We start from the raw sequence: 16,545 nt of genomic DNA on the forward strand, positions 1-16,545 counted from the left end.
CGGCCAATCCAATCGACATTGACACCAACCTCCGGTGACGGCGGTCGCTTGACTGGAGGAGCGGTGAGGCGGAGACGTCCACTTCCGGTGAGGGCGGCCATCCCAATCCAGGCTGCAGACATCGACTTCCGGTGAGGGCGAGAGGGGAGCCTTGACACAGTGACTTCCGGTCTGTGAGTCGGTAAGAGAAGCTGGGTGGGGAACCTTGACACTGACTTCCGGTGGCTGGCGGATGGGTGAGGGGGGACACTGACTTCCGGTGGCGGACGGCTGAAGCAGCGACACCGACTTCCGGCGCCTGCAGTTGTCGCGGGCAGGGGGAGGAGGAGGTGAGTGAGCGGCTGGGGAGGCCAGGGCAGGGGCAGGGGGAGGGGGCTGCAGGCCTGAGGCCTCGCCCGGGAGGGGGAGGCCTGGAGCCCCTTAACAACAACCCCCTTCTCCCCCAGAGTGGGGAGACTGGACCCACATTGAGCTCCATCTAGAACTTTCCAGGCGCCCTGGAGTTTCCAACCCCCCTAATCATGGTGGGGGAGGGAGGATATAACCAGGGAGGGGTAATATCCCCTATATCAACTGAGGAGGGAGGGCTAATATCCCCTATATCAACCAGGGAGGGAGGGGTAATATCCCCTATATCAACCGGGGGGGGGATAATATCCCCTATATCAACTGAGGAGGGAGGGCTAATATCCTCTATATCAACTGAGGAGGGAGGGCTAATATCCTCTATATCAACTGAGGAGGGAGGGCTAATATCCTCTATATCAACCAGGGAGGGAGGGGTAATATCCCCTATATCAACCGGGGGGGGGGGATAATATCCCCTATATCGACCGGGGATGGGGGGTGGTAATATCCCCTATATCGACCGGGGATGGGGGGGTGGTAATATCCCCTATATCGACCGGGGGGGGGGGATAATATCCCCTATATCGACCGGGGATGGGGGGGTGGTAATATCCCCTATATCAACCGGGGATGGGGGGGGTAATATCCCCTATATCGACCGGGGATGGGGGGGTGGTAATATCCCCTATATCGACCGGGGATGGGGGGGGGATAATATCCTCTATATCAACTGAGGAGGGAGGGCTAATATCCTCTATATCAACCAGGGAGGGAGGGGTAATATCCCCTATATCGACCGGGGATGGGGGGGTGGTAATATCCCCTATATCGACCGGGGGGGGGATAATATCCCCTATATCGACCGGGGATGGGGGGGTGGTAATATCCCCTATATCGACCGGGGATGGGGGGTGGTAATATCCCCTATATCGACCGGGGATGGGGGGGGGGTAATATCCCCTATATCGACCGGGGGGGATAGTATCCCCTATATCGACCGGGGATGGGGGGGTGGTAATATCCCCTATATCGACAGGGGATGGGGGGTGGTAATATCCCCTATATCGACCGGGGATGGGGGGGTGGTAATATCCCCTATATCGACCGGGGGGGGGATAATATCCCCTATATCGACCGGGGATGGGGGGGGGTAATATCCCCTATATCGACCGGGGATGGGGGGGGTAATATCCCCTATATCGACCGGGGATGGGGGGGTGGTAATATCCCCTATATCGACCGGGGATGGGGGGGGTAATATCCCCTATATCGACCGGGGATGGGGGGGTGGTAATATCCCCTATATCGACCGGGGAGTGGGGGGGGGTAATATCCCCTATATCGACCGGGGAGTGGGGGGGGGTAATATCCCCTATATCGACCGGGGAGTGGGGGGTGGTAATATCCCCTATATCGACCGGGGAGTGGGGGGTGGTAATATCCCCTATATCGACCGGGGATGGGGGGGGGATAATATCCCCTATATCGACCGGGGATGGGGGGGGGATAATATCCCCTATATCGACCGGGGATGGGGGGGTGGTAATATCCCCTATATCAACCGGGGGGGGGGATAATATCCCCTATATCGACCGGGGATGGGGGGGTGGTAATATCCCCTATATCGACCGGGGAGTTGGGGAAATATCCCGTACATTGACAGGGGAGTTGGGGGGGAAATATCCCGTACATCGACAGGGGAGTTGGGGAAATATCCCGTATATCGACAGGGGAGTTGGGGGGGAAATATCCCGTACATCGACAGGGGAGTTGGGGGGGAAATATCCCGTACATCGACAGGGGAGTTGGGGGGGAAATATCCCGTACATCGACAGGGGAGTTGGGGGGGAAATATCCCGTATATCGACAGGGGAGTTGGGGAAATATCCCGTACATCGACAGGGGAGTTGGGGGGGAAATATCCCCTATATCGACAGGGGAGTTGGGGAAATATCCCGTACATCGACAGGGGAGTTGGGGAAATATCCCGTACATCGACAGGGGAGTTGGGGAAATATACTGTACATCGACAGGGGAGTTGGGGGGGAAATATCCCGTACATCGACAGGGGAGTTGGGGGGGAAATATCCCGTATATCGACAGGGGAGTTGGGGAAATATCCCGTACATCGACAGGGGAGTTGGGGGGGAAATATCCCGTACATCGACAGGGGAGTTGGGGGGGAAATATCCCGTACATCGACAGGGGAGTTGGGGGGGAAATATCCCGTACATCGACAGGGGAGTTGGGGGGGAAATATCCCGCACATCGACAGGGGAGTTGGGGAAATATCCCGTACATCGACAGGGGAGTTGGGGGGGAAATATCCCGTACATCGACAGGGGAGTTGGGGAAATATCCCGTACATCGACAGGGGAGTTGGGGAAATATCCCGTACATCGACAGGGGAGTTGGGGGGGAAATATCCCGCACATCGACAGGGGAGTTGGGGAAATATCCCGTACATCGACAGGGGAGTTGGGGAGGGGGAAATATCCCGTACATCAACAGGGGAGTTGGGGAAATATCCCGTACATCGACAGGGGAGTTGGGGAAATATCCCGTATATCGACAGGGGAGTTGGGGAAATATCCCGTACATCGACAGGGGAGTTGGGGAAATATCCCGTATATCGACAGGGGAGTTGGGGAGGGGGAAATATCCCGTACATCGACAGGGGAGTTGGGGAAATATCCCATACATCAACAGGGGAGCTGGGGGGGAAATATCCCGTACATCAACAGGGGAGTTGGGGAAATATCCCATACATCAACAGGGGAGTTGGGGGGGAAATATCCCGTACATCGACAGGGGAGTTGGGGAAATATCCCGTACATCGACAGGGGAGTTGGGGAAATATCCCGTATATCGACAGGGGAGTTGGGGAAATATCCCGTATATCGACAGGGGAGTTGGGGAAATATCCCGTACATCGACAGGGGAGCTGGGGGGGAAATATCCCGTACATCGACAGGGGAGTTGGGGAAATATCCCGTACATCGACAGGGGAGTTGGGGAAATATCCCGCACATCGACAGGGGAGTTGGGGATATATCCCGTATATCGACAGGGGAGTTGGGGAAATATCCCGCACATCGACAGGGGAGCTGGGGGGGAAATATCCCGTACATCGACAGGGGAGTTGGGGAAATATCCCGTACATCGACAGGGGAGCTGGGGGGGAAATATCCCGCACATCGACAGGGGAGTTGGGGAAATATCCCGCACATCGACAGGGGAGTTGGGGAAATATCCCGTACATCGACAGGGGAGTTGGGGAAATATCCCGTACATCGACAGGGGAGTTGGGGAAATATCCTGTACATCGACAGGGGAGTTGGGGGGGAAATATCCCGCACATCGACAGGGGAGTTGGGGAAATATCCCGCACATCGACAGGGGAGTTGGGGAAATATCCCGTACATCGACAGGGGAGTTGGGGAAATATCCCGTACATCGACAGGGGAGTTGGGGAAATATCCCGTATATCGACAGGGGAGTTGGGGGGGAAATATCCCGCACATCGACAGGGGAGTTGGGGAAATATCCCCTATATCGACAGGGGAGTTGGGGGGGAAATATCCCGTACATCGACAGGGGAGTTGGGGAAATATCCCGTATATCGACAGGGGAGTTGGGGGGGAAATATCCCGTACATCGACAGGGGAGTTGGGGAAATATCCCGTACATCAACAGGGGAGTTGGGGGGGAAATATCCCGTACATCGACAGGGGAGTTGGGGAAATATCCCGTATATCGACAGGGGAGTTGGGGAAATATCCCGTACATCGACAGGGGAGTTGGGGAAATATCCCGTACATCGACAGGGGAGTTGGGGAAATATCCCGTATATCGACAGGGGAGTTGGGGAAATATCCCGTATATCGACAGGGGAGTTGGGGGGGAAATATCCCGTACATCGACAGGGGAGTTGGGGGGGAAATATCCCGTACATCGACAGGGGAGTTGGGGAAATATCCCGTATATCGACAGGGGAGTTGGGGGGGAAATATCCCGTATATCGACAGGGGAGTTGGGGAAATATCCCGTACATCGACAGGGGAGTTGGGGGGGAAATATCCCGTACATCGACAGGGGAGTTGGGGAAATATCCCGTACATCGACAGGGGAGTTGGGGGGGAAATATCCCGTACATCGACAGGGGAGTTGGGGAAATATCCCGTACATCGACAGGGGAGTTGGGGAAATATCCCGTACATCGACAGGGGAGTTGGGGGGGAAATATCCCGTACATCGACAGGGGAGTTGGGGAAATATCCCGTACATCGACAGGGGAGTTGGGGGGGAAATATCCCGTACATCGACAGGGGAGTTGGGGAAATATCCCGTACATCGACAGGGGAGTTGGGGAAATATCCCGCACATCGACAGGGGAGTTAGGGAAATATCCCGTACATCGACAGGGGAGTTAGGGAAATATCCCGTACATCGACAGGGGAGTTGGGGGGGAAATATCCCGTATATCGACAGGGGAGTTGGGGAAATATCCCGCACATCGACAGGGGAGTTGGGGGGGAAATATCCCGTACATCGACAGGGGAGTTGGGGGGGAAATATCCCGCACATCGACAGGGGAGTTGGGGGGGAAATATCCCGTATATCGACAGGGGAGTTGGGGAAATATCCCGTACATCGACAGGGGAGTTGGGGAAATATCCCGTACATCGACAGGGGAGTTGGGGAAATATCCCGCACATCGACAGGGGAGTTGGGGGGGAAATATCCCGTACATCGACAGGGGAGTTGGGGGGGAAATATCCCGCACATCGACAGGGGAGTTGGGGGGGAAATATCCCGTATATCGACAGGGGAGTTGGGGAAATATCCCGTACATCGACAGGGGAGTTGGGGAAATATCCCGTACATCGACAGGGGAGTTGGGGAAATATCCCGTATATCGACAGGGGAGTTGGGGGGGAAATATCCCGCACATCGACCGGGGAGTTGGGGAAATATCCCGTATATCGACAGGGGAGTTGGGGGGGAAATATCCCGCACATCGACCGGGGAGTTGGGGAAATATCCCGTACATCGACAGGGGAGTTGGGGGGGAAATATCCCGCACATCGACAGGGGAGTTGGGGAAATATCCCGTACATCGACCGGGGAGTTGGGGAAATATCCCGTATATCGACAGGGGAGTTGGGGAAATATCCCGTATATCGACAGGGGAGTTGGGGAAATATCCCGTATATCGACAGGGGAGTTGGGGGGGAAATATCCCGCACATCGACCGGGGAGTTGGGGGGGAAATATCCCGTATATCGACAGGGGAGTTTGGGAAATATCCCGTATATCGACAGGGGAGTTGGGGGGGAAATATCCCGTACATCGACAGGGGAGTTGGGGAAATATCCCGTACATCGACAGGGGAGTTGGGGGGGAAATATCCCGTACATCGACAGGGGAGTTGGGGAAATATCCCGTATATCGACAGGGGAGTTGGGGGGGAAATATCCCGTACATCGACAGGGGAGTTGGGGAAATATCCCGTACATCGACAGGGGAGTTGGCGGGGGGGAAATATCCCGTATATCAACCAGGAGCGGGTGGTGGGGGGGGGTAGAATATCCCGTATATCAACAGGGGAGTTGGTGGGGGTGGTGAATATCCCGTACGTCAACAGGGGAGTTGGTGGGGGTGGTGAATATCCCGTACGTCAACAGGGGAGTTGGGGAGGGGGAAATATCCCGTATATCAACCGGGGAGCGGTCGGGGGGTCGGGGGGAATATCCTGTATGTCAACCAGGGAGCGGGGGGTGGAGAATATCCTGTATATCTACCAGGGAGTGGTGGGGGGGGGTTAGAATATCCTGTATATCAACCAGAGAGGTCGGGGGGTGGGGTGGAATCCCGTATATCAACCAGAGAGGGGAGGAGTCGGGGGAGGAATATCCTGTATATCAACCAGGGAGGGGATGTTGTTTGGGGTGGGGGGGGGATATCTGTCTCTCAACCAGGGAGGGAGCGCCCCTCATTGCAGCGCTCCCTCAGCACCAACCCTCCCATGGCGCAGCATTGCTGCATTGTGAAGAAAGTGCAGGAACATTCTTGAACCAGTGACCTTCTGAGTGGAGATCAAGTCACCGTTGTCCTGTCTAGGTGTGCACATTGCTGTGACGATTGGGTTTGTAAGTCTCTATCCTCACAGTTGCTCTGTTTCCATTCCCCTTTCTCCCCAAGTCCTGCAGAGATGTCACTCTCACTGTCCAAACGAGACCTTGACGAGCTGAAGCCATGGGTGGAGAAGACAGTGAAGAGGGTGCTCGGTTTCTCAGAGCAGACAGTGGTCACGGCTGCGCTCAACTGTGTCGGCAAAGGAATGGACAAGAAAAAGACAGTGGGTGAGTTGGAAGTCCCCCTTCCTGACCCTTGGGGGCTGTGAACATCCATTGCATTGCTGCGGTATAGAACAGACAGTTCGGGCGTATGGATTGAGTGTCTTGAGCGCATATAAAGAGGGACTGCCTTCCCAAGGTGGTCATTTACAGGCCCAGATCATCGAGGGGCCATCTGATGTGACTGCCTGCCCCTCTGCTTGATATAGGGGATATTACTCCCCCCCCCCCCTTATTAATCAGGAACCTATCTATCTCTGTCTTAAAGACACTCAGTGACCCGGCCTCCTCTGCAGCAAAGAGTTCCACACATTCCCCACTCTCTGGCTGAAGAAATTCCTCCTCATCTCTGTTTTAAAGGATCGTCCCTTTAGCCTGAGGTTGTGCCCTCGGGTTCTAGTTTTTCCTACTAGTGGAAACATCCTCTCCACGTCCACTCTATCCAGGGCCTCGCAGTATCCTGTAAGTTTCAATAAGATCCCCCCTCATCCTTCTAAACTCCAACGAGTTCAGACCCAGAGTCCTCAACCCGTTCCTCATCCGACAAGCTCTTCATTCCAGGGATCATTCTTGTGAACCTCCTCTCGACCCCCCCCGCTCTGAGATATTTCTCCCAACATTAGCTTGAGGAACAGCACGTCACGCGTCAATAAGGCACTGTCACAGCCTTCCTGACTCAATTAAACCTCTCCTGCCTGCCACCCTCACACAAGTCACTTTACCCATCCCTTTGCCTTCTCTAAATCATTACATCTTACCCTCTTCTGATGAAAAAGTCATGGGTCTGAAACGTGAACTCTTCTTTCTCCTCTCTCTCTTGCCTGACCCGCTTGCTATTTCCAGCATTTATTGCACATTTCCAGTATCTGCAGTATTTGTGGCGACAGCAAAGGAAGGCAGGATTAACACCATGTGCTCTGCCTCTTTCAAATGTTCTCTAGCCAATTCACCTGCTCTATTCAATCCTCCCCTAAAAATTGACACAAGTCCAATAATGTAGTCTCAGAGCGCTGACTCACCAATTCATTAATTTCAGTGAAAAAACTCCTGAGACCTGACCTACCAGGTAGATTTCCTCCGAACAACGCAGAGTCATAGAACTGATCTCAGAAAGGACCTGAAGCCCCCATTTAGGCCACTTAAGGAGCAATAAAAGGACATCTGGTAGACAGCTCAACAGCAGAGCTGCAGAGATCACGATTTAAAAAAAAACTTTCTTAAGGTACACTAACTTTTCGGCGGCACTGTAGCACAATGGTTGGCACTGCTGCTTCATAGCTCAGGGACCTGGGTTCGATTCCTGGCTTGGGTCGCTGTCTGTGTGGAGTTTGCACATTCTCCTCGTGTCTGCATGGGTTTCTTCTGGGTACTCTGGTTTCTTCCCACAGTCCAAAGACGCATGAGTTAGGTTGATTGGCTGTGCTAAAATTGCCTCTTAGCGACCCTAGGTGCATAGGGTAGAGGGATTAGCGGTTAAATATGTAGGGATATATGGTTAGGGCCTGGGTGAGATTGTGGTCAGTGCAGACTCAATGGGCTGAATGACCTCTTTCTACACTGTAGGGTTTCTATGATTTCTAATGTCACACCTTAGTTGCCTGCCCACCAGGGGCCATCACCCCCAATCCAACTTTTAAAGTTTTTAATGTTTATTTATTAGTGTCACAAGTAAGGCTGAGATTAACACTGCAATGAAGTTACTGTGAAAATCCCTAGTTGCCACACTCCGGCGCCTGTTCGGGTTCACCGAGGGAGAATTTAGCACGGCCAATCCACCCTAACCAGCACGTCATTCAGACTGTGGGAGGAAACCAGAGCACCCGGAAGAAACCCATGCAGACACAGGGAGAATGTGCAAACTCCACACACAGTGACCTAAGCTGGGGATCGAACCCGGGTCCCTGGCGCTGTGAGGCAGCAGTGCTAACTGTTGTGCTGCCCTACACTGAGACCAAGAGATCCTATATATGCTTAGCCCTGTTCGCTTTAGTCTATGCAAAGACTTCATTTTCAGATATTTTTGCCTGTGGAACTAACTCTGCTAAGCTTAAGATATCGATTGCGAACTCAGGAGGCCTGCTGAGTGAGCTGAAAATTGACTGCTTTCCTGAAGGATACACAGCAGGCAAACAAGTCCTACAGCTGTGAGAATTTGACATCATTCCACGCAGACAGTGACCCGAGCCGGCAATCATAGAATCCCAACTGTGCAGAAGGAGACCATTCTAATCATAATCCCACCCAGGCCCAATCCCCATAGCCCCATGTATTTACCCTACTAACCCCCTGATACTAAGGGGCAATTTAGCATGGCCAATCCACCTACCCTGCACATCTTTGGACACTAAGGGACAATTTAGCACGGCCAATCCACCTACCCTGCACATCTTTGGACACTAAGGGACAATTTAGCATGGCCAATCCACCTACCCTGCACATCTTTGGACACTAAGGGACAATTTAGCATGGCCAATCCACCTACCCTGCACATCTTTGGACACTAAGGGGCAATTTAGCATGGCCAATCCACCTACCCTGCACATCTTTGGACACTAAGGGACAATTTAGCATGGCCAATCCACCTACCCTGCACATCTTTGGACACTAAGGGGCAATTTAGCATGGCCAATCCACCTAACCTGCACATCTTTGGACACTAAGGGACAATTTAGCATGGCCAATCCACCTACCCTGCACATCTTTGGACACTAAGGGGCAATTTAGCATGGCCAATCCACCTACCCTGCACATCTTTGGACACTAAGGGGCAATTTAGCATGGCCAATCCACCCTAACCTGCACATCTTTGGACACTAAGGGGCAATTTAGCATGGCCAATCCACCTACCCTGCACATCTTTGGACACTAAGGGACAATTTAGCATGGCCAATCCACCTACCCTGCACATCTTTGGACACTAAGGGGCAATTTAGCATGGCCAATCCACCTAACCTGCACATCTTTGGACACTAAGGGACAATTTAGCATGGCCAATCCACCTACCCTGCACATCTTTGGACACTAAGGGGCAATTTAGCATGGCCAATCCACCTACCCTGCACATCTTTGGACACTAAGGGGCAATTTAGCATGGCCAATCCACCCTAACCTGCACATCTTTGGACACTAAGGGACAATTTAGCACGGCCAATCCACCTACCCTGCACATCTTTGGACACTAAGGGACAATTTAGCGTGGCCAAACCATCTAACTGGCACATTTTTTGCACCCAGAGGAAACCCACGTAGACACAGAGAGAGAACATGCAAACTCCACACAGACAGTGACCCGACTCCTGTCCTGTCAAAGACAATGTTGTGGAGGAGAATACTGAGATGCAGACTATTAGACTCAGGATTGAGGTTCATAAGGAGGAAGTGTTAGCAATTCTGGAAAGTATGAAAATAGATAAGTTGCCTGGGCCGAATGGGATTTATCCTGGGATTCCCTGGGAGGCTCGGGAGGAGATTGCAGAGTCTTTAGCTTTGATCTTTAGGTTGTCATTGTCTACAGGAATGTTGCCAGAAGACTGGAGCGTAGCAAGTGCTGTCCCCTTGTTCAAGAAGGGGAGTAGAAACAACCCTGGTAATTATAGACCAGTGAGCCTTACTTCCATTGTGGGCAAAGTTTTGGAAAGGATTATGAGAGATAGGATTTATAATAATCTAAAAAGGAATAGCTTGATTAGGGATAGTCAGCACGGTTTTGTGAAGGGTAGGTCATGCCTCTCAACCCTTACTGAGTTCTTTGAGAAGGTGATCACAGAGGTGGATGAGGGTAAGACAGTTGATGTGGTGGATATGGATTTCAGTAAAGTGTTTGATAAGGTTCCTCATGGTAGGCTATTGCAGAAGATACAAAAGCATGAGATTGAGGTTGATTTAGTGGTTTGGATCAGAAATTAGCCACCTGTAAGAAGACAGAGGGTGGTGTTTGATGGGAAATGTTCATCCTGGAGTTCAGTTACTAGTGGTGTACCGCAGGGATCTGTTTTGTCATTTTCATAAATGACCTGGGTGTAGAAGGATGGGTTAGTAATTTTGCGGATGACACTAAAGTCGGAGAAGTTGTGGACAGTGTGGAAGGATGTTGCAGGTTACAGAGGGACATAGATAAGCTGCAGAGCTGGGCTGAGAGGTGGCAAATGGAGTTTAATGTGGAAAAGTGTGAAGTGATTCACTTTGGAAGGAGTAATAGGAATACAGAGTACTGGGCTAAAGGTAAGTTACTTGTTAGTGTGGATGAGCAGAGAGATCTCGGTGTCCATGTGTATACATCCTTGAAAGTTGGCACCCAGGTTGATAAGATTGTTAAGAAGGTGTACGGTGTGTTAGCTTTTATTGGTAGAGGGATTGAATTTCGGAGCTGTGAGGTCATGTTACAACTGTACAAAACTCTGGTGCGGCTGCACTAGGAGTATTGCGTACAGTTCTGGTCGCCGCATTATAGGAAAGATGTGGAGGCATTGGAAAGGGTGCAGAGGAGGTTTACCAGGATGTTGCCTGGTGTGGTGGGAAGGTCTTATGAGGAAAGGCTGAGGGACTTGAGGCTGTTTTCGTTAGAAGGTTAAGAGGTGACTTAATAGAGGCATACAAGATGATCAGAGGATTAGATAGGGTGGACAGTGTGAACCTCTTTTCCATGGATGGAGATGGCAAGCATGAGGGGACATGGCTTTAATTTGAGGGGTGATAAAACATAGGACAGATGTCAGAGGGGAGGTTCTTTACTCAGTGTAGTAAGAGTGTGGAATGCCCTGCCTGCAACAGTGGACTCACCAACATTTAAATGGTCTTTGGATAAACATATGGATGACATTGGAATAGTGTAAGTTAGATGGGCTTTAGATTGGTTTCACAGGTCGGTGCAACATCGAGGGCTGAAGGGCCTGTGCTGTGCTGTTATGTTCTAACCCGGGTCCCTGGCACTGTGAGGCAGCAGTGCTAACCATTGTACCCCTGTGCCACCCCCTACCCCAGTAAACTTTAAAACTTATTTATTTTGTTTATATTATTGATCATTTATCCAATTCGAAGGAGTTATAAATCGGGACTGGGGAAGGCCACACCAGCCTGAAAATGTCCTGATTGTGGAAGTGAAGCGGACTTGACCCTGGTTAGTTTTTGGTTGGGAGACTGCCTCGGATCTCCAGGGTGCAGTCGGGATTTGCCAGCTGTGGTGTAGTGGGTAGCACATTTGCCTGCCAGCCGGAAGGTTCTGAGTTCCAGACCCTCTCCAGGGTTGAGTACAAAATTGGAGCCTCAATACAGCACTGCTTTTGGGTGAGACATTCACTGGTGGTCTTCCCCAAAGCCCCCTCCACCTACTCCAGAGAGAACAGTCCCAGATTCTCAATCCATTCACTCAACTCTCGTTCCCCGAGTCACTCTCAGAAACCCTTGATTTGATTTATTATTGTCACATATATTGGGATACAGTGAAAAGTATTGTTTCTTGCACGCTATACAGACAAGGCATACCGTTCATAAAGTACATAGATTGATTTATTATTGTCACATGTATTAGTATACAGTGAAAAGTATTGTTTCTTGCGTGCCATACAGACAAAGCATACCGTTCATAAAGTACATAGATTTGATTTACTATTGTCATTTGTATCGGGATACAGTGAAAAGTATTGTTTCTTCTGTGCTATATAGACAAAGCATACCATTCATAGAGAAGGAAAGGAGAGGGTGCAGAATGTAGTGTTACAGTCACAGCTAGGGTGTAGAGAAAGATCAACTTAATGCGAGGTAGGTCCATTCAAAAGTCTGACAGCAGCAGGGAAGAAGCTGTTCTTGAGTCGGTCGGTACGGGACCTCAGACTTTTGTATCTTTTTCCTTGATGTACGAAGGTGGAAGAGAGAATGTCCGGGGTACGTGGGGGGGTCCTTAATTACGCTGCTGCTTTTCCCAAGGCAGCGGGAAGTATAGACGGAGTCAATGGATGGGAGGCTGGGTTGCGTAATCGATTGGGAAATTTGATCTTAGGATGGCACAGTGGGTCAGCACTGCTGCGTCAGTGCTAGGATCCGGGTTTGATTCCGGCCTTGGTCACTGTCGGTGCGTTCTCCCCATGTCTGCATGGGTTTCCTCCGGGTGCTTTGGTTTCCTCCCACAGTCCAAACATGTGTAAGTTTGGTGGATTGGCCATGCTAAATTCTCTTAGTGTCCAACGATGTGCAGGTTAGGGTGGATTGGCCATGCTAAATTACCCCTTATTGTCCAAAGATGTGCAGGTTAGGGTGGATTGGCCATGCTAAATTACCCCTTAGTGTCCAAAGATGTGCAGGTTAGGGTGGATTGGCCATGCTAAATTACCCCTTATTGTCCAAAGATGTGCAGGTTAGGGTGGATTGGCCATGCTAAATTACCCCTTAGTGTCCAAAGATGTGCAGGTTAGGGTGGATTGGCCATGCTAAATTGTCCCTTAGTGGCCAAAAATGTGTAGGTTAGGGTGGATTGGCCATGCTAAATTGTCCCTTAGTGGCCAAAAATGTGCAGGTTAGGGTGGATTAGCCATGCTAAATTACCTCTTTGTGTCAGGGGGATTAGAGGGGTAAATATGTGGGGTGATGGGGCCCGGGTGAGATTGTTGTCAGTGCAGACTCGATGGGCCAAATGGTCTCCTTCTGCATTGTAATGATTCTGTGATCTCTTGTGGATGGAAGGGGGCATGTGTGGAGTAGAATGCTAGCATGGGTCTTTTGGACCAAATGGCCTGTTACTGCGCTATCCATAGCACCCATCTTCAAGCACCATCTTCTCACGGCCTGGGTTTCAGGTCATTGTTGGGTACTCTCTGCAGTCAGTCTCAGTCTGAGAGTAGGGGGGAGGCTGATTCAGTCAGGTCCCTCGCAGAGGCAGACAGCAGGGTGGATCGTACACTCACTGCACCTTCTATTGGGATGGTCCAGGTCTGGGGGGTGGGGGGCAGTGAGAAAGCCCTGCCAGCGAGAACACCCTCACTCTCTCAACAGTGAAACTGAGTAAATAGAGGGAGCCACAAGGTGATGTGGGGGAGGAGGGAACGAATGGAAAGGAAGATTGGGCACACCTAATGTCTCTCTCCATCTCTGTCTCTCTCTCGTGCTAACCTGTGCAGAGCACCTGAAGCCGTTCCTGGATGACTCGACCGTGCGGTTTGTGGACAAGCTGTTTGAGGCGGTGGAGGAAGGTCGCAACACCCGGCATTCCAAGTCCAGCAGCGAGAAGCATCGGAAGAGAGAGCTGAAGGTCGGGAATCTGCTGTCCGGCTGGTGATCACTGAGGTGTTGGCATTGCCCGCTCACTGTGCCCTATCTGTCACCTCCTCCAGCCTCTACACCCCCTCTGTATCTCTGTAACCTCCTCCAGCCCCCTACACCCCCTCCCTATCTCTGTCACCTCCTCCAGCCTCTACACCCTCTCTGTAACCTCCTCCAGCCCCCTACACCCCCTCCCTATCTCTGTAACCTCCTCCAGCCCTGTATATCCCCTCCCTATCTCTGTAACCTCCTCCACCCCCCTCCACCCCTCCCTATCTCTGTAACCTCCTCCAGCCCCCTACACCCCCTCCCTATCTCTGTCACCTCCTCCAGCCTCTACACCCTCTCTGTAACCTCCTCCAGCCCCCGACACCCCCTCCCTATCTCTGTAACCTCCTCCAGCCCTGTATATCCCCTCCCTATCTCTGTAACCTCCTCCACCCCCCTCCACCCCTCCCTATCTCTGTAACCTCCTCCAGCCCCCTACACCCCCTCCCTATCTCTGTAACCTCCTCCAGCCCTGTATATCCCCTCCCTATCTCTGTAACCTCCTCCAGCCCCCTACAGCCCCTCCCTATCTCTGTAACCTTCTCCAGCCCCGACACCCCCTCCCTATCTGTAACCTCCTCCAGCCCCTACATCCCCTCCCTATCACTGTAACCTCCTCCAGCCCTTACATCCCCTGTCTATCTCTGTAACCCCTTACACCCTCTCCCTATCTCTGTAACCTTCTCCAGCCCCTACAACCCTCCCGAGATCTCTGCGCTCCTCCAATTCCGGCCTCTCAAGCTTCCCCCGATTTCTATCGCCCTGCCATTAGCAGCCGTGCCTTCAGGTGCCTTTGGGGGCAGGGGAGCCTAAGCTCTGGGATTCCCTCCCTAACCCTCTCCGCCTCTCTTTCCAACACCCTCCTCATTTAAGGCCCTTCCAAAACTCAGCTCTTTGACCAGAATTTTACTGATCTAATATTCTGTTTACTAATATCCTGTGATCAGATTCTGTCTGGTTTAAGCTCCTGTGAGGTGTTCTGAGATGTTAAAGGCACTATATAAATGCAGGATGTTTGTTCTGCCTCCGGGTCTCCTTTATCTGGACGTGTACCTCATCTGTTTCCTTCTGGCCGACAGGAAGTTTTTGGCGAGGATTCCGAAGTCACTCGGGAATTGTCCTCCAAGAGGAAGCGAATCCCAAGGTTTGAGGAGGTCGAAGAGAACGAAATTATCCCTGGTCCACCCACCGAGAGTCCCGGGATGCTGACCAAAATTCAGGTCAGTCTGTCTGCACCTCAAACAGCCACGCAGCTAGGGTAGGATTTCCAGCTGGACCCATAGAAAGTGATAAACCTTACAGCAAACAGTTTATTTAAACAGCACACTGCAGCAAACAGTCTACAGAGTCTATTTAAACAGCACACTGCAGCAAACAGTCTACAGAGTCTATTTAAACAGCAAACAGTCTACAGAGTCTACTTAAACTGCAAGTAGTTTGATGGAGACAGTGTAGAGGGAGCTTTACTCTGTATCCAACCCCGTGCTGTACCTGTCCTGGGAGTGTTTGATGGGGGGACAGTGTAGAGGGAGCTTTACTCTGTATCTAACCCCGTGCTGTACCTGTCCTGGGAGTGTTTGATGGGGGGACAGTGGAGAGGGAGCTTTACTCTGTATCTAACCCCGTGCTGTACCTGTCCTGGGAGTGTTTGATGGGGGGACAGTGTAGAGGGAGCTTTACTCTGTATCTAACCCCGTGCTGTACCTGTCCTGGAAGTGTTTGATGGGGACAGTGTAGAGGGAGCTTTACTCTGTATCTAACCCCGTGCTGTACCTGTCCTGGAAGTGTTTGATGGGGACAGTGTAGAGGGAGCTTTACTCTGTATCTAACCCCGTGCTGTACCTGTCCTGGGAGTGTTTGATGGGGGGGACAGTGTAGAGGAAGCTTTATTCTGTATCTAACCCTGTCTTGTTTTCTCACCATCTCCCACAGATCAAGCAGATGATGGAAGCAGCCACAAAGCAGATTGAGGAGCGGAAGAGGCAGCTCAGTTTGATCACACCTTCCTTCCAGGTAAAGGTGAGACGTCACACTGAGTCTGGCTGGGCTTGGCTGTGAGACCAGTTGCAGACGGGGCAATGTTGGAGGTGGCTGAGGAGGGTGATTGCTACGTTCCCTGGGGTGGGGCCTCTGCATGGATGTGATATCCTTTTGTAACCCTGAGAGAAAGTTCCCTGAAATTCCCTGTTTCTCCTTAAACTGAGGGTGGGATTCTGTGAGGCAGCAGTCTGGCTCATAAAGGTTTGGAGGGAAGGGGTGATGGGACGGCTCAGCGTTGGTCCTCACCAGTCTCACAGGCGCAAAGATGTCGCTGTGGCTGGGTCAGAACGGTGGGTGAGCACTGCTGCCTCACAGTGCCAGGGACCTGGGTTCGATTCCCGGTCCGGTCACTGTCTGTGTGGAGACTGCACGTTCTCCCTGTGTCTGCGTGGGTTTCCTCCCACAGTCCAAAAGATGTGCAGGTTAGGTGGATTGGCCATGCTAAATTGTCCCTTAGTGTCCAAAGATGTGCAGGTTAGGTGGATTGGCCGTGCTAAAT

General features: G+C 51.8%; 1 protein-coding gene across 2 annotated transcripts in view; it reads left to right on the forward strand.

Moving 5' to 3' along the window:
* Positions 1-228: 228 nt before the first annotated feature.
* The window catches only part of prpf3 (PRP3 pre-mRNA processing factor 3 homolog (yeast)), a 32,216-nt gene continuing 15,899 nt past the window's right edge, over positions 229-16,545 (forward strand). The window contains exons 1-5 of one of the 2 annotated variants that reach the window (XM_080183638.1): positions 229-329; positions 6,553-6,713; positions 13,817-13,947; positions 15,086-15,226; positions 15,939-16,019. In XM_080183638.1, coding sequence (XP_080039764.1) covers positions 6,563-6,713; positions 13,817-13,947; positions 15,086-15,226; positions 15,939-16,019 — 504 coding nt within the window. In that variant the 5' untranslated portion in view covers positions 229-329; positions 6,553-6,562. The remainder of the gene's footprint in view (positions 330-6,552; positions 6,714-13,816; positions 13,948-15,085; positions 15,227-15,938; positions 16,020-16,545) is intronic. The other variant, XM_080183639.1, reaches the window with a different exon arrangement.

This window comes from Carcharhinus amblyrhynchos, unplaced genomic scaffold, assembly GCF_965287045.1.
Source record: "Carcharhinus amblyrhynchos unplaced genomic scaffold, sCarAmb.v2.hapA chromosome_356, whole genome shotgun sequence".
In the NCBI taxonomy this organism is placed as follows: Eukaryota; Metazoa; Chordata; class Chondrichthyes; order Carcharhiniformes; family Carcharhinidae; genus Carcharhinus; species Carcharhinus amblyrhynchos.